At 36.1% G+C, this 25,148-nt stretch overlaps 1 protein-coding gene across 2 annotated transcripts in view; it reads right to left on the bottom strand.

The window, feature by feature from the left end:
• LOC106867843 (tuberin) overlaps nt 1–25,148 on the bottom strand; it is a 134,089-nt gene that overhangs the window by 25,405 nt on the left and 83,536 nt on the right. The window contains exons 16-30 of one of the 2 annotated variants that reach the window (XM_014912876.3): nt 24,816–24,941; nt 23,976–24,098; nt 23,126–23,238; nt 21,444–21,576; nt 18,782–18,907; nt 15,698–15,838; nt 14,519–14,708; nt 12,264–12,357; nt 11,199–11,301; nt 10,782–10,924; nt 8,617–8,769; nt 6,628–7,061; nt 4,863–5,213; nt 4,344–4,420; nt 828–1,268 (exon numbers count right to left, since the gene is read on the bottom strand). In XM_014912876.3, coding sequence (XP_014768362.1) covers nt 828–1,268; nt 4,344–4,420; nt 4,863–5,213; nt 6,628–7,061; nt 8,617–8,769; nt 10,782–10,924; nt 11,199–11,301; nt 12,264–12,357; nt 14,519–14,708; nt 15,698–15,838; nt 18,782–18,907; nt 21,444–21,576; nt 23,126–23,238; nt 23,976–24,098; nt 24,816–24,941 — 2,748 coding nt within the window. The remainder of the gene's footprint in view (nt 1–827; nt 1,269–4,343; nt 4,421–4,862; nt 5,214–6,627; nt 7,062–8,616; nt 8,770–10,781; nt 10,925–11,198; nt 11,302–12,263; nt 12,358–14,518; nt 14,709–15,697; nt 15,839–18,781; nt 18,908–21,443; nt 21,577–23,125; nt 23,239–23,975; nt 24,099–24,815; nt 24,942–25,148) is intronic. The other variant, XM_014912877.3, reaches the window with a different exon arrangement.

Raw genomic sequence — 25,148 nt, 5'->3', positions numbered from 1 at the left:
GATGGAAACTTGTATGTGTATATGTGTGTGTGTGTGTGTGTGTGCACGTGTGAGAGAGAGAGAGAGAGAGAGAGTGTATGTTTGTGTCTCCTTGTCTTCATATTATTTGATAGTTGTAAATGATAGTCACTGTCATACAAGCAGTGTCATTCATTTCCAATATTCTGCACAACATGCCTGGCCATGGGGAAACATTACTTTGCTTGAAAACAAGTATGGGTTGGCAACAGGATGGGCATCTAGCCATTGAAAAGACTATCTCAATATACTCTATTCAACCCATGCAAGCATGGAAAAGTGGACATTAAAATGATGATAAAGATGATTATATATATAATCTTTCACTGGTGTGTATATATACCTATCATCATCATCGTTTAATGTCCGCCTTCCATGCTAGCATGGGTTGGACGATTTGACTGAGGACTGGCGAACCAGATGGCTACACCAGGCTCCAAGGACATAAACACGGGTAAAAAAAAAAGATACTTGCTGTCAGAATACATTGTACCAAGAATTGGCACAATGTATTCAAATGGAATCTCATTTGACAAATGGCACTACTATTCACAAATTGTGAAATAAAACGTTTAAAAACATATAAAATAAGCCAAACATAGCTATTTTGAACAACACCAATTAAATATAAGGTACCAAAAACAACAAATACACAATATCGAAACTTAGCAAAACAAAAGGAAAATGTACTAATATGAAAAACTTAGCAAGACATAAAGAAAAAGTACTAATGAAACGAAAATAAAATGAGATGACAACTGCATTAGACGAAAATTTAAGACACCAACAGGCAAGCTTCATGTACTAACTGGGAAAGCGGTATGACTAAGTAACTGGGTTCCAGCTGGTGCTGTCATTGGTTGTTGATGATAATACTGACTGGATGTCTGATTCTGTTGGTTAGTGTCATATTGTGAGTCCGAATTCTTAGTCGACAGATTCAACTGCCGTCTTATACTTCGCAGTAAGTCCTCAAAATACCTACTTCCTCCACTGGCTGATGCCTCAATTGGTGCTGTAGAGATGGGCCTCACCCGAGTGAGTCCCGATGCCATACTGCCATCTGTAGTGGATGTGCCCTTAAGCTGTCTGTCTTTTGACCGTGAGCCTGATCTGACACAACCTGGTTCAGCTGCAGCATCTGACCCACCCCCACAACTACTACAGCTGTTACTCACAGACAACAGTGATGGAGATGAGGTACTCTTCTTCAGCACTTTTACTTTCTGTTCAACGGGATTGCCTCCTTGCTGAAATTAAAAAAGCAAAGATTTACATGAATATTACATATAGAACTGGTGGTGGTTGTGGTTGGATGACTTTAGTGGATAATGGTAATGGTGATAATATATAGTGCGAGAATGTGATGATGACTGATGTTGTTGTTGTTCTGTAGTTTAACACCAGGCCAGCCCTGATTAAGCAAGCCTATGATAAAAGACATTACAATAGTGACTATTCTGCTTTTTTCATCTCAAACATAATGAATCCAAGAATACATTAGTCAATAGATTCTTACTTTTTCAAGAACAGTAAGATGTGATTTGAGGACTATTTGGTTGATATGTTAAGCAGGTTATGTAACTGCATCAAGGCTTCCTTAACGGATTGTAATATATGATGGTGGCAATGATGAACACAATGGCAATGTTGATAAGAACAGGTTTTGATAAAAGTTCTTTCTTTGTGAATGTGCGAGCAGCACTGGACATAATCAGCTCCGTATTTTGTTCAGTGTGTCTGCTTCTGGTTTGCTCATATGTTATGGTACCTTTTCTAATGCGACTATGCTAGGTAGACTATGCAGTAACGAAGCTCTCTTATGACTTTGGATTGATGCTGAAGGCCTTGAGAATATTCTTATTTGTACTGTCCATCAAATGATAGTTTCTCCCATCTCAACTCACTACAGAAAAGATGTCTAGAAAGTTGTTCATCATTTATTCTGGTCGTGACCAGACCAGCATGGCTGCACAACACCACATGATTAAGGACCTCATTACCTGGAATTTTGTCTTGCCAATGTATGTGCAGCATTTTGCATAGGCAATTCAGGTAGAATTTACTAAGATTCTTGTCACACCGTCTTTAAAACACTCCGGTTTTAGTAATATACAGCAAAACCTTGTGGAACATCAACTTGATTTAGAGGCCAAGATCCCTGCTGGTCCAGACATCTTTACAAAGTCTACTGAAGGCAGTGTTAACTTTGGAACTTTTGGTATTGACTTTATTGTTAGTATGAAGGATTCGTGAGAGAGTTCTGCCAGGGTACATGAAACTGTTAATGGTTAGAAGAGTCTAATTCTTGACTGTGATGACTAAGGAAGAAATAGGTTGGTAAGTGATGGTATTGATAAAGATGGTCGTGTTGGTAGTAGTGGTGGTATATCAGTAAGACCAATGATGTTGGAAATAGTGATTCTTACAAATATTTAATGAATAATAGCAGAAACAGCCTGGTCTAATAACATGCTGTATGTATATGCTTGAATAATATGTCTATATGAAAGTGACCATGTGTGGCTGTATGTGTGAGCAAATGTGATCATCTCTGTGGATACCTATGTCTGTGTGAACAGGTGTGTGTGTGTGTGTGTGTGAGAGAGAGAGGGGGGGGGGACAGGGTATACATGTACTCTCAGAGTGGATGGTGTTAGGAAGGGCATCCAGCTGTAGAAACCATGCCAAATCAGACTGGAATCTGGTGCAGCCTTCCTGCTTGCCTCGTCAAACCATCCAACTCATGCCAGCATGGATAACAGGCACTAAATGATGATGATGATGATGAATATCATGATTTCATGTGAATGAAATCTTGAAACCCAAAATGTTTAGGTTCAATTCTAAGAATCAGCAATGGTTCAACAATCTTACACAAGTTTTTGTTATTGATGTTTAACTCCAGGTTATCCTTAATTGATCAAGAATAACCAAGGGCTATGAACAAAAACATTCTACCTTCACTCCCAAGGAGTAGATTGATCCAAGGCAAGGGTAAGAGACATTTTCCCCAAATGCAATGCAGTGAGATCAAACCTAGGACCTGGAGACTATGGAACAAACTTGTTACCCATTTGAACAAGCTGCACCTATATAAAGGGTGTTCTAAAAGTCACTGATGGGTTTCAATTTTTAATAACTTCCTTAACTTAAAAATAAATGCATGGAATTTTGATACAATATCATCATCATGGCTCCTGTGCGGGTGGCACGTAAAATACACCATTTCGAGCGTGGCCGTTGCCAGTACCTCCTGACTGGCCTTTGTGCCGGTGGCACATAAAAGCACCCACTACACTCTCTGAGTGGTTGGCGTTAGGAAGGGCATCCAGCTGTAGAAACTCTGCCAAATCAGATTGAAGCCTGGTGCAGCCATCTGGTTCACCAGACCTCAGTCAAATCGTCCAACCCATGCTAGCATGGAAAGCGGATGTTAAACGACGATGATGATGATGATGAATATAAAAGACATATGGAAATTAATATGTACATGTCAAATTTTGCAATACTACTACAACACATATGAAAAATGACATTGCTTAAATGGCAACCATTTTCAGCTTCGCATGCCCTTGCTCTTTCCAAAACTTGCACCATAACACCCTCAAGAGTTTCAGACTCCACTTCTATGATTTCTCTATGATGTTCTATGATGTTCTCCTTCAGTTGCACCAGGGTCTCCAGTTTGTTGATGTAGACCCTCTCTTTCAGATATCCCCACAAGAAAAAATCCAAGCTAGTCAAGTCTGGGGAACATAAAGGCCATTCAAAGTAGACCGCACACATGGTTCCAGCAAGATGGGGCAACTGCACATACTGCAAGAGAAACAATGCAGTTGCTACGGCAGTGCTTTGGAGAGAGAATAGTCTCCCGTTACAGCAATGTCAACTGGCCTTCACATTCAATGCCAAAAATGGCTGCCATTTAAGTGATGTCATTTTTCATATGTGATGTAGTGGTGTTGCAAAATTTGACTTGTGCATATTAATTTCCATTATGTCCTTTATATTGTATCAACATTTTGTGCATTTATTTGTGAAGTTAAGGAAGTTATTAAAAATTGAAACCCATCAGTGACTTTTGGGACACCTTGTATTATACAACACTGCATAGAATATTACAAGTCAATGAAGTCTCTATCTACATCTGTTCCATAAAGCTATTTAATACAACATAAAAATAGGCAACAATTATATCAGTAGCTGTTCAAATTATTCTAAAATCTACAGTCATAAAACAAGCTTGAGGAGACATAAAATAAAATTTGTTTTACAGAGAATTCAAGATCAAATCTAACTGAAACCAAACATTTGATGCCAACCTGTTCCTGAGCATTGCTACCTGAAGGCTTCTTCTTCTCTTCTTCCTCCTCTTCTTCAGGACTGGAAGCTGCTGCATCTGGAAAAAAATTTGAATAATACAGTTTAATACAAAAATATGTAATGAGGAAAGAGAAAGAGAAAATCATAATTCATCACTGATTTCTAAGGTTGAGATAAAACTACAAACTCTATCATATGTATGTGTGTATGCATGCATGTATGTATATGTGTGTGTGTGTATGCGTGTGTATATGAGAAAGTGTTTGCCGCTCTTTGTCTTATTGCATTGTTGTAAATGAATGTCATTCATTTCCAATATTCTTCAAAAATAAGTCTGGCCATGGGGAAATATTACCTTGCTATATAAAAGTTATGAGTGATGACAGGTAGGGCATCCAGCTGTATCAAATCTGTCTCATTAAACTCTGTTCAACCCATGTAAGCAAGGAAAAGTGGGCATTAAATGATGATACTAGAGTGACTAGACTGAGAGCAAAAGAAAAAAAAAAGTCCATTACCTTCTTTATTTGTAAAATCTGTGTTTCTATGATGCTTTAGTTCCTGGTCTAAAGATGTCTGCTGTGTGGAATGGTTCTCATATTCATCGTCGCTAAATGTACCACTACTATAACATTTCTCCCGACTCTTGAAGAACTGACTCTGTTGTTGTACAGGTATCTGTAGAACACTGATGTCAGCTACTGGAAGATCGCTGGGGCAGCTGTAAGGGTTTAGGCTGTTTTCGATCCGCATCATCCATGAAATGCTACCGCTAGGGGAGCGGATACGCACCTCAGCCCAACCAATAGTCCAACAGTTGCACTGATTTGGCAAGAACATCGTACTGGAAGATGATGAACTCTTTTCTTCTGGAAACAAATAAGTAAATAAATAATTATTATTACTTTACATGCTGGTGTTATATAGAAAGCACCCAGTCCACTCTTTAAAGTGGTTGGCATTAGGAAGGGCATCCAGCCATATAAACCATGCCAAAGCAGACAGTGAAGCTAGGTGCAGTACTCAAGCTTAGCAGCTCCTGTTGAATCGTCCAACACATACCAGCTTGGAAGATGGACTTTACATTGATGATAATAATAATAATAATAATAATACGATAGTTAGAATATAATTAGTGGATGCTCAAACTACCCAAAAAAGAATACAAAAAATGCTATCACAAAGTAGTAGTGCGAATACACTAGGAATTGTACAAGAAATATGGGTTAGAATGTTCTAACAAGTGGTATAAGCACCAACTTTTACCAGTAGCAGAGACTTACATGGGATATGCCAATATATACACACAAAAAGTTGCATCATAACCAACCAGATATCACTCTTCTACTGCAAGAGTCCAAAGAATGGACTCACATCAATGTAGCTATACCTGCAGACCAAAATATTAAAACAGAGGACAAGAAAGGCAAGAAGTACCAAGATTGGAAATGAAAAGAATCTATTGAAGCTCAAAAGTGAGTGTGGTACCTATTCTGATTGATGTACTTGGGAACCATATTGAAAAGAGTAATATTCTGGCACCAAAAGCTGCAAATACCAAACTTCTTAGGAAGCATTCAGACAGCAGCAATACTTGGGACAGCCCATGTGTTGAGGAAAGTGCTGTGTCTCTAGACTGTGAGATGGAGCTGAGACAGCACATAGATAAATCAGAAGTGAACAAAAATAATAATCCATTCTACTATAGGCACAAGGCCTGAAATTTTGTGGGAGGGGGCTAGTCGATTACATTGACCCCAGTGTTTCACTGATACTTAATTTATAAACCCCAAAAAGATGAAAAGCAAAGTCAACCTCGGTGGAATTTGAACTCAGAATGTAAAGATGGACGAAATACCACTAAGCACAAGGCCATCAATTTTGATGATAGGGTACTAGTTGATATCATTGACCCCAAAAGGATGAAAGACAAAATTGATCTTGGCAGGGTTTGAACTTAGAATGTAAAGAGCTAGAACAAATACCACGAAACATTTTGCCTAATGTTCTAATGGTTGTGTCAATCCAGCTACACATTTCTTGGTGCTTGAAGGTGGGTAGATATAGTCAACTGAATTACCCCCCCCCTCCTTCTACTGTATTACAGGTACTTACTTTATCAATCCCAGAAAGATAACAAAAAAGAAGATAAAGTTAACTCCTAATGTGCTTTTGAACTCACGAAACAAAGCAACATAAACTAAATATGAAGAAAAATTTTTTTTTAATTAAAAATTACTTCACTAATGTTTCTTGAATGAAAAGTCTATGAATTCAACTTACCTGGAAGGATATGTGGACTAGATTGAAAAAAAGTTTTCATATTCTGGTTTTCAACCAAAGGATCGTTTTCGTCTAAAAAAACAGACTGGTCTGAATCCAGCAACCCCATGTCGTCTACCGCTCGTTTCTTTTCTCCCACTATATCTTCTGACCCATTGCTATTGTGTGTGTTATGATGTGTCTGCTCAATGTGACTGTTGCTACGTGTGTATAATCCAGCCAATTTATGACGCTGTTTCTCTTTAGCTGTCTGTTTGGCTTTCTTTGCTGAACTGTCTTCCCAAGCTTGCCTGTACAACATGATACATTTTTCACAAACTCCAAGTGAACCAACTTTCTTACCGCCACCACTTGTGGTGATGGAAATGATCTTGTGTCCAACAAGCCAGGATTTTGAGCGACCACCGGCAAGTAAAAATTCTATTAAAGGTGGTCTGAAAAAAATATCAAAACAGGAAAATGTCAATAAATAAAACATGACAATTTATTTTTTTTGTAATAGTTAATAGTTTCAATGGCAAATTTTGGGCAACTTTTAAAACAGCAATTTCTAACTTTGGTACACACACAAAATAAATATATGAATTTAAGAAAAAGTGGTCTGATCAGTTTAATTGATGACAATATTTAGACTGGTATTAACTTTATCAACCCAAAAAGGATGAGAGACAAAGTAAACCTCTCTTTTTCTCCGCCCTTGAAAAATTTGAACTGAGAATATGAAGAAATATAATTAAACTCAGCAAAATGTTTGGTCTGCTCTACTTTTTCCAACCTACACAACCTCTTTTTAATAACGATACAATGTTAGTAAGGATAATGATGATGATGAAGTTTAACTCCAGGTCAAAAGCATATTAGCCATGGTCATTCTATCTTTTGTTTTTATATTACTGGGGAATGTGTCATTCTTTAAGATAATGGCATGAGAATTGAAGGAGATTTGGATGCCATTTCTAGAAGGTTAAATGACCATGAAACACTTCTCTAATTAGCTTACAATGGTAATGATGGTGGTGATGATGAGAAAGAGGAGGATGGTCATTACAACCATTAAATTGTTTTTGAGTAGGTGTAATGGAAGAAATACCCCATGTCATTTATTGCTACCAGGACATTCCTTTATCACACACAGTGAAGGACTAAATAGAAATCTAAATCCAATCCCCTGTATATTGTTCACAAAAGGCATGATATAAAATCAAGTCAGACCATATTTGGAATTTGACCAGTTATAAATATGCTTAAGGGGGATTAGGATGTTGGGATCATGATCATAAGGTAGGTAAGTTTGATTCCTGGACTGGGCAATGCATCATGATCTCAAGCAAGACACATCATTTCATGTTGCTCCAATCTACTCAGGTGAACATGAGTACCAGCTGAGTTCTAGTGCAGGTTTCTCTCTCCTTCATCAGTTACAACATTGATGTTTTGCTCCTGGATCAAGCGTGAGAGAGCTGAGAAGGTCTTTATGTCTGCTACAATTAAATTGGTACTTCAAACAATCAGCATAGTACATGAAACCATGCCATTCATACCTGTGAATGATGGTTAAGTTATTTTAATCATTTAATATTTAGATTACTGTCAGATGTAATGTTTATATAACATTGTTTCAAATCAATTCTTTTGATACCAACTTGACCAAGACCACTTATGGTTCCAAGATATAAATTTCATGTTTTAAAGCTATCTAAATTAAAACTTTTTGTTAAGTTCCATATTAATTTAATAAGCTTAATAATGACAGAGTTTTCACTAAATTCTTCATTAATTTCAAAATTAATTGCAACAAAGCAATGTAGTTCAACAGAAATATGATTACACAAGGGTTAATTATGCATTATCTCACAGTTTCAATATTTTAATGATATTGTTTATTTTTAGAATGATATTTTAGTGCACATGTGAGACTGGATCTAGAATATTTGGGCTGAATACAGCCAGTTTAAATGCTAATGAGTAAAATGTAATTGAAAGCCATACCTTTTGGGGACAGCAGCAAAATTTGCATGAGTATAGCGACTCATCATATCTACACAGGTTTCAGTTAACTCCATGTGAAACTGGTACGTTTTCTCATTGATAGGCAGGTTAGTTGAAGACTCTTGTAAAGACGATCCATATTTAAAACGCCGCCTGTTTACAAGCAGAAAGGAATGAAAAACTAATATGTATCTAATTATTCAACATAAATCAATAATTTGCTTTTTTTTCTTCCATTTCATTTTTATTTAGAGAGTTAATACAGGAAATAAAAATACACTTTTATTCTTTTACTTGTTTCAATTGATGGACTGCAGCCAAGTGGGGGCACTACCTTGAAGGGTTTTAGTCAAACAAATCAGCCCGTACTTATTCTTATAAGTTTAGTACTTATTCTATCAATCTCTTTTGCCAAAAGCAAGGTTACAACATTGGTTGTCAAGCAGTGACAAACAAATACAAAAATACACATACATATATGTATGATGGGCTCCCAAACAGTTTGCATCTACAAGGCAAAGCTTGGCCCAAGGCTATAGTAGAAGGCACTTGCTAAAGATGCTGTATAATGGGAATGAGCCCCAAACCACATTGTTCCAAGGCAAACTTTTTAACCACATGATCATTCCTGCACCTATGTATAATCTTAATTATTTAAATTTCTTCTATTTTAAAATTTATTGCTATTATATATATTTTCTTATAGCTGAGGGGTCTTGGCTTATAAATTATCTGGTGACCTCACTGCTGCTGATGCCATGTAAAAAGTACACAGTACACTCTATAAAGTGGTTGGCATTAGGAAGGGCATCCAACTGTAGAAACCATGCCATAGTAGAGCTTCGCACAGTTTTCTGACTTGCCAGCTCCTGTCAAACCATGCCAATATGGAACGAAAATGTTAAATGATGATGATGATGATGTCGGTCACTGATGGAAGTTCAGTCAGTTTTGGAAATGAACATTCAGTTGTCTGATTAGCTAAATGGCTAATTAGATTAACATACAAGCGGTAGAATATTCCACAGGCATGAATACACTTGATGTAATTCTCAAACCAAATCAGTGTGACAGCTCGACTTTTAAATTAAAGATACAATTCAACCAACAGGCTTCTACACAGTTTCCATCTATCCATAATTCACTTGCAAGGCTTGAGTCAACATGAGGCTATGGTAAACAAACTTGTCCAAGATGCTACACAGTGGGGTTAAAACCAGGATCCCATGATTGCAAACTGAACTTCTGAACCATGCTGCCATACCTGCAGTCACAGATTTACCATTCCTGTATGAGGATTGTACAGTTAATTTTTCAATACTGAGCAATGAGACAGACATATTTAACTCTCAAATGACCCAAACCACTTAGTGGATGTGCCTCAAGGGGTAGAAATAGGTTATTAATGTAAACAGTAGTAGCACTGTAAAATTGATGAGTGTTTCATTAGAACAGGACTTAATTCAACTCTTTTATATATATCTCTCTCTCACTCTATCTATATATCTATATCATGGACTCTCCCGTCATAAGATGATATATGCAGGCTCTGCAATTTCTTGCTGAACAACCACACAGATGATTTGTTTATAGTGATCAAATGTTTGTGTTCACATAAGCCTGCTCCCTCTATCACATTGTCAATACCCTTACAGGTATATGATGTGCCACATGTTAGATGATGAGATGATTGCAGAGCAATGTGAAATGCAGTGTTTCGCTCAAGAAGACAACACAATGCCCAGTGTGGAGATCGAAACCATGATCTTGCCAACTTGACTGCAACACCCTAACCACTAAGCCATGCACCGTCATGAATGAATGAATGAATGAATGAATATGTGTGTGTGTGTGTGTGCATGTATATATATATTCACACATATATATTTTAATCTTCAATAGTCTTCCAAACTGCTTACATCAAATTTCACTCACGAGGTATGAAACAACCCAAGTCTATGTTAGAAGACACTTGCTTGAGGTATCACACAGTGGGAATGAACCCTGGACAATGTGGTTGTAAAATGAACTTCTTAACCACCCACACAGTGAAGCCTGCCAAGACAAAGTCAGTCATGATGCCTTAATGGCCTAACAGCTCATAGGATGATTCATCAATGTTAAATATCCGTTAAAGCTTTTCTTGCAGATAATATAAATCTTACCTTGTTTTATCTGCAGATTCACAACTTCCTGCACGAGCTCGGATGGCACTGTTACTGCTCCCTGGGCTGTGACTAGTATCACAGTTCTTTAATCTTTGCTTGGCATTTTCTTCAAATTCTTGCTGTACATATCTACTCAAACTCTACAAAACACAAGCACAAAATTATAATTAAAAAACAAATTTTATTGAAATTTAAATTCTAAGGTAATAGGAATTATTTATGAGAATTTTTTTCTTACAAATTCAAAAATTTGTTACTACATAGATCATTTACCTACGTATTACCGTCTATCTCATTAAGAACAATTAAGTTAATCAATAATTTAGTCAGATCTATATTTTGGATATATCATCAACATCATCATCATCTTCATTATTATTAAATTATTTAATTGGAAAAGAACTATCAACTTACTTTCTGGACATACTTTACAAAATGCCACCTCCACTCAACCCGACAGTGAGTAAACCAAGCAGCTATCACATGATATGCTAATGAGACCATAAAATGACTGAATCTAATCAAGTAAAGATAAAATAAAGAGGAATTAAATTACAATCAAAATTATACAGTAAACTGTTGTAGATGTAACTGAAAAAAAAAACAACAAAAAACAATAAATAAAATTAACTATTGCAGGGAATGAAAAGACTACAAGAAATGTGGAAAACAACAATTGCAATTGGGAGTACAGAGATTTAATAGAAATTAATAACCGATATAATAGGACGGTTGAATGTGAAAAGCACAAGGATTATTGCTCTCACTAAAGAGGGACATAAGTGTTATATGGGGAGACATTGAGAGAGATCTTATTTTTACCCCCTTACTTGTCAAAGTAACCAATGTTTTTTTTTTTATGTCCACTCTTTCCCTGTTAGCATGGGTTAAGATTTATTTAGACAGTACTCTATAGCTTGATGCTTTTCCTGTTGCCGACCTTTACTTGTTTTTTTGTTTTTGTTTTTTCAAGTAAGGAAATTTTTTATTCCTATGGGCCTCACACAGAAACCAACAAAATTACTGAACAGAAGTCTGTATAGTTTATAGATGGAAACAAAGCAGCATTGCTCAGTGTCAGTCTGAAACACATAGAAACAAATACTAATGCAAACATGCATGCATGCTTACACATACATACACATATACAAATATATTACAAAGTGCTTCCATACAGTTTCCATCAACCAAACTTCACTCACAAAGCATTGGTCAGTCTGAGGTGCCCAAGGTGCCACATTGTATGACAGAACCTGAAACAACTGTGTGGTTACTTACAAAATAGAATTCATAACTAGTAAAGTGGGATTAATTTCCAAATCAACAGAAATAGTTTCACCAGAAAAATGAAGTCAAAGTATTTTCTATCATTTACATCAGCATTTCTAGACAATTTTTAGAACTAATTGATGATTAGATTTAAATTGAAATAATGATATATCAAACTTTACAAAAATGTAAGAGATGGATAAAACTTACTTAAAGGGATTTGTATAAGGCATTGCAATAGCAAAAATGCTCAAATACTGGTCAGAAGTAAAACTCATATACAGATTAGGAAAACGAACAATTGCTGTGAAAAGAAAAGAAAAAGAAATTGAAAATATCAGCTTTAAATTGGCATACACAAATTAAAATAGAAATCTAATTAAATCATAACGAAGCTTATGAGGGGATGCTGAAAAGTATTTGGCTTTAAGGGTATTACAAAAGGCCTGGTTGGAAGCCCAAACTCCTGAATTCTTTTACAGGGCTTAGAAAAACTGAAAGGCTGTTGCAAAAAGTGTGTGAATCTGAGGCAGGGAATATGTTAAATAAAATCATAATTAATTGATCCTCTTGCATTTTCTTTTTTTATCCAAAGCCAGGAACATTTCAGGACCCCTTCATAGTGTTAGTTGCTGTGGAAGTTACAACATTCTTTTCTCTGCTCCCACTGCTTGTAATACACTGCTTTATTTGGTACTTCTTCCTATTTCTTATTCTCTGGTTTCAGTTTTTTGGCCATGACTATGACAGAGTACTGCCTTCTCAGCTATAGTTGAATATATTAATGTCAGTACTTATTTCATCAATTGATACTTATTTTATTGACCTCAGATGGTTAAAAGCCAAAGTAAACTTCTGAACACAATGTATTTTGTCCAACACTTTACTAATTATGCTGACTAGCAGCCATTAAAAGAAATAAAAGAATCAAGGTTTTTCTTGACATCATCTAGCAACAGGAATTATCTTTCAAAGAAGCACAGGCCTCATAGAGGAAGAAAACGGTCTTTGTGGATAAGTATTCAGTTGGTGGTGGGGTTGGTATCATCATCAATATCCTTAACAGAATTCCAATTCTATTTAAGTCACCACTTCTCATGGATAGTCTTTTGGTCTTTCTTAAGAGGAAAATTATCTGATAGCAGTGTATCACAAAATGACTGGATGGTTGCCTGTATGCCGCACATGCATTAAGGAACTGTTCCAAAGAGTCCTTGAATCTCTCCAAGTGAGTCCCTTTGGCACATTATCCAGTGAGTAGTTCTAGGTGTAGGTTAGTTATGCTTCTTGAGTGTAGGTTGTATTCTGCATCATAGAATTTTGAGGAACACAGCTGAATTTAGGAGAAAGTGTCACCTTTGAGAATTGTACTGAAGGCAGTATTGATGGAAACAGCAAGTCACTATTAATTTAGTTTTATACTGTAGAACATTCATACATCAGAGTTATCACCACAGAACTTAGTGCAATACAGCAAATGACAGTCATTGATTCATAGTTCAACATCATATATGTGGGCCATCACTTGAGTTTAACACCACAGTATCAATGATTTAGTACCCAAATTGAGGGTTGTCAATGAAAACAATTATAGTTAATGATGAACTCTCCTGTTGAAGATGACGTATGAGCATTTGCCGAACAACCTGCACAAATGATTTGTTTATAGTATCAAATGTATGTGCCATACATTAGTTTCTCTCTCTGTCAAATCAACATTGCCTGAACAGGTGCATGGTGTACCATACGTCAGGTGTTGAAGTGATCACAGAGCAACATGAGAGGAAGTGTTTTTGCACAAGAACACAATGCACCACTTAGTCTAGGAATTGAAATTGCAATCACGAGTGCAACACCCTAACCCCTAAGCCACGTGTCCTCACATACTATCATTATACATATATTACTATTATTATCATCAATATGCTGCTATGAGTTGTCTACATACTTTGCAATATCCTGGTAGGAAATAGTGAACACTGCAGAGTGAGATGCTAGATCCAGTGTGTTGTTTATACAAACAGTTTTAATACAAAGATGAACCAATTTCACTTTGCTAATACTATTATTAATTGTCATGGAGGAAGTGTGAAAATCAAAAAATTTGAAACTATGCTTATTCAAAAAAAACAATAACTTATAAATCAATATGACATCTGCTATCAATCAATACATTCCAGAGTAATCTATATTCAAAAGCATGTCATTTTTCAAACCAGAATGTCAAGATTTTGAGAGAATATCTTCCACCCCACACACATATGTATGTATGTGTTTATACATATGTGTCTGTATGAGTGTGTGCATGTGTGGATATATGTGTGTGCACATGTGGATATATGTGTGTATACATATGTGCACACACGCACACAATACAACACACAACACACACACACACACACACACACACACACACACACACAGAAAACTAATTCTGAGAGGAAATGTTGAGATGTTCTACTTACTTGATAAAAAGGTAAGTACAGGAATTCCCATATAGATAGTGGAAGAAATTTTACTGAGAGAAAGGATGATATCTGGGAGAAACCTTGTCATGGCATCAGGCATCTCAAAGGCACACATTCGAAGTGCATTCATACACAGCTGAGGACACCTTGACACCAGACCTATCTTAAAGCAGTTTATTAATTCCATCTGTAATTGAAAGAAAATGGATATTAAAAATTGACAAATAACCAAATGAAATAAAATTTCTCTCTCTCTCTCACTTTTCTACCATAGCCTTAGATTGGCCAATATGTTGTAAGTGGGCTTTAATAAATAGACATTATGTAGTAATGTACCCTGTCATCATCATAATTTTAATGCTCACATTTCCATGAGTCATACAGAAGACACTGAGGCAGATTTTCTACTATTGGATGCCTTTCCAGTCATCAACCCTCAACTTTTCCTATGCAAGCTAATATTTCCCTTTCGCCTGATATGTTTTTCATGGAAGACTGAAAACATACATCATTACTTGTATGATGGTAATATTCAATAAGAGCTCGATAAAATAAGTACCAGTTAAACACTGGGGTCAATGTAATTGACTAACTCACTCCCTCAAAATATCTGGCCTTGTGCCAAAATTTGAAACCACTATTCAATTAGAACCATCATGTGATGTCAGGCCAAAGAGACACACACAACATATATATATATATATATATATATATATATAAAACAGGTTTCTTTACATTTCTGTTGACCAAATCCACTCATAAGGATTTGGTCAGCCCAAGGTTATAGTAGAAGGTACTTGCCTACAGTGCTGTGTAGTGGAACTAAACTATGCAAGCTTCTTAACCACACAGCCATGTCCATGTATATATATATGTGTGTAAGGGATGAGCAAAGGATATAAACATTGGTGAGAAAGCTACATATCTATTGCTTTTCTCATAATGAAATAAGATAGGTCTCAAGCCTAACTTTTGTTGTAACTACATCTTCCAGGATCTTTTCTTTAATCTGCCTTTATCATAAGTATCAAAAGATAATGCAATGCGAACCTTTCTGGTTACTTATAAAGAAATAAAGAAAGATAGAAAATAATCACAGAAATAAGGTATGTATGGTGAGAAAGAAAAGAATGCAGGTAACAGTGAGAGAAAGATTTTCTGTTAATACATATATACCTGTCGAGATCTTTGTAAATCACTCTGGTAAGTTACTATGGCACTGAGGACAGGAAATACCGCAGCTTGGAAATCAGATGTAGTAAACTTGGACGGGCTTTTTATTAATTTTCTAGGTAAACCCAGATTACGGTCTGTGATCTAAGAACAAAAAACAGTTTGAAATGGAACAATAGTGAAGATATTGAATAGCAACTGTATAAAAATTAATATTTAAATAAAACAGTTTGAATTTTAAAAAATAAGATGTTTTATCATTGTCCTTTTTTATAAAGTAAATTTCTGTTCTGTAAAAAAAATATTTAAAATAAAAATTAATTAAAATAAAGAGGTATCAGGACAAGGGTACATGCACACCCACACACAGAGTTTTTCTCCCAAATCCTCACAAGGCTTTGGTTGTCCTGGGTCCATAGTAGAAGACAATTACCCAAAGTACTGCACAGTGGAATTGAACCTGAGACCACATGGTTGGAAAGTAAGTTTCATAAACTACACAGCCATGTTGTGACAATTTAGCAAAGAACATCAAAGACATTCTAGCAATGAACATCCTGCCTTTTCTATAAACCATATTGTATATCTTACTACATCATCAAATGTAGTGGTTCTCAACCATTTTTCGCCTATGGACCCTTTGATTCCTATTCTACTGGATCCTCATATGTGTTCAGTGTTTTTAAAAAAATCTTATTACATTTCTATAATCAAATATTATTAGGAATTGTATAAAAAATTCTAAAAACATTTTCTGTATTATAGAAATATAGCCAATTTATTGCACATAAATTTTTAAGAGCAAAATGTTATGTGGACCTCCAGCCCCAAGGGTCATGTGAACCCTAGTTGAGAACCACTGGTTTAATGTATCTCTTTCTTTTTAAGTACATAGGGTGTGATTTAAAGGAGATTTGGCTATTATTTCAAGCAGGTTGAGCGACTACATAAAGGATCCTTTGTCAATTATTTTCATGCTGCTATTGGTGGAATCAATTATGCAAATTAATACATTTGGATATTGTTCAGACAATAAATTTTATAATTGAATGTTTACTATTCACTATTCAAGTGTGAAATGAGAGAAGAATATGTCAATGTGAATATGTCAGTGTAGCTGCTAGAATAAGAATAGCCTGGGCAAAGTTTAGAGAGCTCTTACCCCTGCTGGCGACAAAGGGACTCTCACTCAGAGTAAAAGGCAGACTGTATGACGCATGCGTACGAACAACCATGCTACATGGCAGTGAAACATGGGCTGTAACTGCTGAGGACATACGTAAGCTCGCAAGGAATGAAGCCAGTATGCTCCGTTGGATGTGTAATGTCAATGTGAATACCCGTCAGAGTGTAAGTATCTTGAGAGAAAAGCTGAACATTAGAAGCATCAGTTGTGGCGTGCAAGAGAGACGATTGCGCTGGTATGGACATGTGGTGAGAATGGAGGAGGATAGCTGCGTGAAAAAGTGCCACACCCTAACAGTTGAGGGAACCCGTGGAAGAGGTAGGCCCAGGAAGACCTGGGCTGAGGTGGTGAGGCAAGACCTTCGTACATTGGGCCTCACCGAGGCGATGACTACGGACCGAGACCTTTGGAAATGGGCTGTGCGTGAGAAGACCCGGCAAGCCAAGTAAGATCGTTGCCAGTGCCCCTGGACTGGTTCTTGTGCGGGTGGCACATGAGATGCACCATTTTGAGCGTGGCCGTTGCCAGTACCGCCTGACTGGCTCCTGTAGGATTTTCGAGCGAGATCGTTGCCAGTGCCCCTGGACTGGCTTGTGCGGGTGGCACATAAAAGACACCATTTCGAGCGTGGCCGTTTTCGTGCAGGTGACACGTAAAAGCACCCACTACACTCTCTGAGTGGTTGGCGTTAGGAAGGGCATCCAGCTGTAGAAACTCTGCCAAATCAGACTGGAGCCTGGTGTTGCCATCCGGTTTCACCAGTCCTCAGTCAAATCGTCCAACCCATGCTAGCATGGAAAGCGGACGTTAAACGATGATGATGATGACAAGCTAAAGGATAAAGAGTCACATGCCCTGCCTTATAGATTTGAACTCTTATAGAGACTTAATGCCACAACATACAGTGTGTGTGCTTTGTTTGTGAGATTTTTAAGCTTTGTCTTGGGTTTGAACACCTGAACACCATACGGTGAGTGTTACAGAACCATAACATCACAGCATGTGGTGTGTATACTTCATAATCACTTTTTTTGTAAGCCAGTCAGTGAGGAGAGGAGAGGTTGTGCTGATGGCCTTTGTAGGTCACAACTGACTGGCAAAATTGATGCTTCATTTGAACATCTGTAGGTTGATGGAGCAGAAGAAATTCCAGAGCTAAGTTGAAGCTGTTAGAAAAGATTGGATGAAGCGTTTAATGCAGGATCTGGAAGGAGAGAAAGGCAAACATAGTGAGGATGATGGAGGAGACACAGCAAGAGTGATGAAAGAGGAAGAGAAACATTGTAAGAGTGAAGGAGAAGAAACATAGTGGGAGGAGGAGGAGGAGGAAAAGTAGTGAAGGTGACAGAGAGGGTCTAGATGGAAAAGACATACAATTAGAGGATTGGGGAAAGTGCTTAGTATGAGGTTTCTTGGGCAAGATACAAAATTTACAAGAGGAAAAGTAGTGAGGTTCATAAAGTGGTTTCAAGCAGGGATTGTTGCTGTTTAGCCCCAGGTCATCCCCAAACAAAGGCATTCCAGTTGTGACCATTGATTTTTTGTCAATGTGCAGGGAACCTACAACCACACTATCCAATGTCTTCTTTTCTAGAAATGTGATGTGTGATTTACAGGAGATTTGGTGGCTATTTCTAGCAGGTCAAGTGACCATGTAGAGGAATTAGATGCAGTTGTAGTAGCAATACAAAGAAGCAAAGAGAGGAAGCTGTTCATCTGAGAACTAATGATGGAAGTATGGAGTTGGTGAGTGAAACTTTGCTAAATAAGAAATAAATCAAATCTCAATGAAATGACATAGAAGAAAGAAGTGTGTCTTGAAAGCAAGTGATGTATATTAGTGAAAATAAGAATATTTCAGGCCCCAAACTGGTACAAATGAGGTAAAAAGTAATACTTACTAAATTGCAGAGACTGTGGCACAGCAAATCAATCAATTGTCCTCTCTCAGACAGAACTAAAGTTTTATTTCGTAATAGGTTTGGGAAAAGATTCAAAAAACATTTCCACACATTCCAATCCCTTTCCTAAAGAAAAAAAAACAAAACAAAAAAAAAAACAGATAAAGTGATTCGTTATTTATGGTTTGCAGTTTTAAACATTTTGTCATTACATAAACAGTCATATTTTGAATAGCAGTCATGTAATTTCCTCAACTAGTAACAAATATATGTGTGTGTGTGTGTGTGTGTGTGTGTGTGTGTGTGTGTGTGTGTGTGTATTAAAACAAAAGTTAAATTCTGGTCATAGAGTTTCAAGTAAAATACATGAGTACTTCAGCATAAAGTCATGTTTTTTCAAAGTCATCACTGATGTGCAACGAAAAAAATTCTGTCAATGTTGTTCATTGACAGCCATATATATCTTCATTATTTCTTGGTTCATCTGGGAGATGAACTTGCAGTCTCACTATTGCAGGTGTTCTTTCATAAACTGAAAATCCTAAAATGGATGCAATTGCTTTGGATGGTCCAATATACCTACCCGTTAGATATTGATTAATTTCATTCTCATTGTTTATTTGAGCAGCAGCTTGGTCATTTCCTTTCAGAGAGTACTTGATGATGTACTTAACTGACCTCACTGAGAGAACGATTTCAACGTTGCAGTGACACTTGAATGCTCTTAAAAGAGTTTCATTATAAAGTACAACCCATTTGTTGTTTGTTTTCCCATTCTTATGAGATTCAACTCCTCCCATTGCAACTGATCTTTGTCTACAAAGAGTTAGTCTCTCTGTCTATTTTTCTGCCTTTTGATAAAGATTAATATTTTATTTTAAATAAAATAATTTTCTCCTTTAAGAAAAAAAGCAAGTACCCATGATCCAAAAATATCTCATAAAAATATAGGGAAAATTTCTTTCTTTCAGTCAACAGGACTCGAAAGTTGTATCAATGATTAAGGAAAAAAAAAAAAAAGAAAGTAAGGGAAAAGGACAGACAGTAGTAGCCACCGATGACTCTTTGAAGTGTCGACATTTTCAATTTCATTTTTTTTTTTTTTTCTTAAAGGGGAAAATTACCATTTTATTTGTAATCTTTATCATCTTAATCAAATGGCAGGAAAACAAACTTTGAGTTTTAGTATAATATATATATATATATATATACATGCAACAAAACCTCTCTAAACTAGAATGGTATATATTATATGAATTCAACCAGTGGGCAGTCAATGGCAAATTGGTAAAATAATGCACAAAATACTCCACAGCTCTATGTTCTAAACAAACCTGGAGCTGACTTTGCCTCTTGGTTCCTTGGTGTTGGTAATATAAATACCAATCAACTTAATTGACTATTCCACACACTGAATTTTACATCTTTCTATCAGTGTTAGAGCTTATTAAATAGATTAAAGCAAATTTGCAACTGCACCTTCATATTGATCACAGTACTTATTTACAAATTCCTATTTATTAAATGGTTAAATTATATTTTGATGTGAAGAAATGCACTGTTTTACAAAACTACACTACTCAAACACATGTATGTATATATGCATGTACATATATGATGGGGCTTAAGGTGTAACATTCATGATTGCAAGATCATACTTCTGATTCCCAGACCAGGTGGTACATTGTGTTCTAGAGCAAATCACTTCACTTCCACATTGCTCCATGATTGCTTCAACACCTGATATGTAGGTGTACACACAAAGTCAATTTGATGGAGGAAGTGAGCTAATGTACAGCACAAGCATTTGACTCCTGTGAACAAAATCATCTGTGCAGACAGTTCAACAAGAAATGTGGAACCATCATTTGTTGTCTTTGACAGGAGACCACAATGTATGCATGACTTGCTTCTGCATCGTTCCAATTCATCAAATTCTGCTCACAAGATCAACTTGAGGCTATAGTAGAGACACTTGCCCAAACTATCAGATAGTGAGACCAGAACTTAATCATTTGGTTGAGAAGCAAACTTACACATGTCATGGCCATACCTGTGCCTACTTTACATGCAATAAAATTTAAAGAAATGACTTCTTCAAAGATTTCCTCAGTTATAAAATTGTTTTAATCGTTTTAATGTGGAAATCGAATATATCTGCTCACAATTTCATTACCTTTAACTATTGAAAGCAGTTTCATTTACTAGTCTATCTTTTGCTGAAAACAGTGTCATGTTTGAGATATGTCAATTTTATTGAGGCAACACAACTTGTAGAAAATAGATTCTATATTTTAGTAGATATTTAATATAATTTGTGGAATAACCATGAAATTTAATTTTGCAGTTAAAGTGTTTAAAATGTTTGATATAAACAAAAATACTACTAAAATACACATGATTATATATGTAACTTGGTGACCAAAATTTTAAGAAAACTCCATAAAATCATAAACGTTTTTGAAAAAAAAAAAGAACAAGGATTTTTTTTGTTGTTATTTATGAAGTAAGTATAATAATATCTTTTTCACTAAATTATTTCAAAGATGGTATTCATTTAAAATAAATTAAAGAAAAAAAAAAAAAAAAAAAAAAAAAAACTGGTAAATGATTTTGGTTTTAGGGTTCATTAATAATTGAAGTAAATGTAAACATTACTTACATGCTTCAGACAATCACTAAAAAGTAGCAGGGTTTGTGAAAAATCAATAACAGATACTGAATTCTGAACAGATAATGCTGAAGCTTGGTGGGTGGGTGTTGCAGGTGGGCTTCGATTTATCCCATACTGTTGGCTGGAAACAGAAATGAAAGATAGTGTTGCTTTTAAGAAACTAAAATATATTAAATATTGATTTCAAAATTTTGGCACAAGGCCAGCAATTCCAAGGGAGGGCATTATTTTATCAACTGGCACTATTTTATCAACCCTTAAAGAATGAAAGGCAAAGTTGACCTTGGTGGAATTTGAACTCAGAATGTAAAGACAGATGAAATGCTGCAAAGCATTTTGCCTAGTATGCTAACAATTCTGCCAGTTTGCTGCCTTGAAGATATACTAAATATTAACTTCAAATTCTGGTGTTGTCTATATGGCTTTAATTACCAAGTACAATTAATCTTGCATTAAAACACATTTGAAACAACTGCATCAATAACACTATATTTATGACTGCAAAAACTGTTTGTTTATTAAGTCCATATTAACATACTTAGTTCCAGGAGTATTAAAAAAATATCAAATTAAAAATATGTGGCAAGGAAAGGTGAACATTAGCTCAATAGCTAATATTCATCCATCCATCTTCTACACCCAATATTCCTGGGAAGGTCATGGAGGTAGAATACTCAGACAGCTCCTCCATAGGGTCCAATCCGAAGCAGCCATCATTAGACTTTCCAACTGGATTCCCAAGTGTGACAAACTGAGACTAAAGATATTAAACAACCATTTATTTAGGTCTGCCTGCCAGATTTTGTGGATCAAATATGAATACTGGCATGCTGCCAGGCATAAATAAGACCACCAAAAATTTCAATATGGAAAGGATTTGACAGAACAACCAAAGCGCATCTTCTGTTGCATAATTTAACAAGGGACACATTTAGATTTTAGGTGGAGGAGTCCATTTGAAAAATACACTGCAGCCTCCACCAAATGCCAGTACAACCAGCAATAAGCCAGCAACTTGTTCTGGGAGGTATGTGGTGAGAACATAAAGGATGTCTCTCAGAACCCCAAAGTGGGTTCCAGAGGCAACAACTGTGAAATGACTAGTATCATTTTAATAATTTCTCAAGTACAGGAGACATATCTTTTTAATGTCAATTTTAGTCTTATTAGATTTCCTAAATAAGACAAAGCCTTCACTGTACTTGCTGAAGAACTGATGAAAGAATCACTAAATACACAATTAGTATATTTAAAAAATATATAGACGCAGATATGACTGTGTAGTTAACATGCTCACTTTACAACTATATGATTTTGGGATTTAGTCCCAGTGTGAGGCACCTAAGGCAAATGTCTTCTATTATAGCCCTGGGCTGACCAATGCCTTGTGAGCGGATTTGATAGATAAATACCGAAAGAAATCCTTCAGGTATATGTGTGTGTGTGTGTGTCTATGTGTATTTCTGTTTCCTTGCCTTGATATTTGTAAGCGAGTATCACTGTCATGCAAGTGGTGTCCTTTGTTTCCAATCTTCCCTGAAAACATGTCTAGCCATGGAAATATTACCTTACTTGGAAACAGGGAAGAAAATTTGCTTCAACAAATTCTGTCTGACTCATTATATCATAGAAAAGTGGACATAAAAAAAAAATGTTACGAGAAAACTTACTTTATTTTACAAAGCAGATGTGGACTATAAGAAACTTTTCTGCTGTCTGGTGTTTCTGCCAGCCCTATTTGGTATTTACTGTTGCAGCGTAATAACAGAAGACATTCAATTATCTGTAATGATAAATATAAAAGTCAATACTTCGTAAGTGTTTGCTTGTTGATAAATGTTGATTATTGCAATTTTATATAAATATTGTATATGTGTGTTATGTGCCTGTAACAGTGTTGTTTAAATGAGTGCATACTTATGAATATAGCTAGAGTATGAGTGTGATTGTACATGCAAACACTGAAGGAATGATGAGAAAAAATATTTCAAGATCAAGTATCTTTAATATGAAGGTGGAATTACTTCAAATAATTTAACTTATGAACCAAAAAAAAAATATATACCCATATACACCTTATATATACACACGGTCCCCATGCCGGTGGCACATAAAAAGCACCATCCGAACGTGGCTGATGCCAGTGCCACCTTGACTGGCTCCCATACCGGTGGCATGTAAAAAGCACCATCCGATCACGGTCAATACCAGCCACCTCTGGCCCCTGTGCCAGTAGCACGCAAAAAAGGCATCCACTACACTCTCAGAGTGGTTGGCGTTAGGAAAGACATCCAGCTGTAGAAATACTGCCCGATCAGACTGGAACCTGGTGCAGCCTCCTGGCTTCCCAGACCCCAGTCAAACCGTCCAACCCATGTCAGCATGGAAAGCAGACATTAATCGATGATGATGATGAAAATATATATACAGATATACACACAGAATTTATATAACTGTGGTAATAAATATTATTTACTAATTAATGATGCCATTAGATTAATTAATTTGACATATACTTACACTACATCGGATTTCACCACCAGTTGTGACCAATAAAGGGTGAGAGTACTGGAACGATGCATACTGTACTAATAAATTATATATACAAAGGCAACAGCTACCTGGTGGACTGAGAATTTTAGCCTGGAAAATAAGAAAAGTCAACAAATTTAAGAAATGATTCTATATTGTGAATTTAGGATGGATACGGTTAAATGTACTTAAGAAATATTTGTTTTAATTATAAGAAGAACATTTACAACCGAACTACTTTTCAAGAGGTATATTCTCCAAACATTTTCAGGTATTGTATCATCATTATTTAACAATCAGTTCTCCATGTTTGCATAAGTTAAAAAGAATTTGTTAAGGTAGATTTCCTATGCTTGATACTCTTCCTGCTGCCAACTCTCACTTGTTTCCAAGCAAAGTAACATTTCTGATGTCCAGACATATTTCATCCTGGAAGACTGGAAACAAACATCACCTGTATGATGGTGAAGCTCATTTACAACCATCACAAGATATTAAGACATTGGAACATGCAGACATACACACACACACACACACAATGGGTTTCTTTTGGTATCTGTCTATCAAATTCACTCATAAGACTTTGGTCAACTTGAAGCTAAAGTAAAAGACACTTGCCCTAGATGTTGCACAGTAGGACTGAAACTGAGACCACATGGTTGGGAAGCAAGCTTCTTAAACACAGCTATGAATGTGAGACCATGAGTAGTAAGCTAATACTGTTGCACACATGATAAAAATAATAATTTAATATTTTTCATGTGCACACACACACACGTGCCTACACACAGACTGTAGTGCAGGTTTTAAGAAAAATTTTGTTCTTACCTTAAAAGTGTCCACCATAGCTTTCACAAGTTCTCGTGTGTCTCCCACCAAAGGGTCATTTAAATGGTGCTTGACGTTCTGTCCCTCAATTGATTGTAACCACAACTGCACAGGTTTCTTTATTACCTGCAATAATTAATTCATAGGGTAATTAAAAAAATAGCAATATTAACTGGCTTGGCAATCAGAATTAAGTAAATACATGATTACAAACAGAAAAAAACTCATTTAAATGCATGGGAATCATGTAGCTTTTCTACAAGAACTTGTTCTGCTCCACCCTCCTCGCATCCAATACTTTGACCCCTCATCCCAAAGCATAAAATTGACCCC

Source organism: Octopus bimaculoides, chromosome 10, assembly GCF_046866305.1.
Source record: "Octopus bimaculoides isolate indiv1 chromosome 10, ASM4686630v1, whole genome shotgun sequence".
NCBI lineage: Eukaryota > Metazoa > Mollusca > Cephalopoda > Octopoda > Octopodidae > Octopus > Octopus bimaculoides.
The sequence above is the reverse complement of the archived record's forward strand: the minus strand, read 5'-3'. Positions and strand labels throughout refer to the sequence as shown.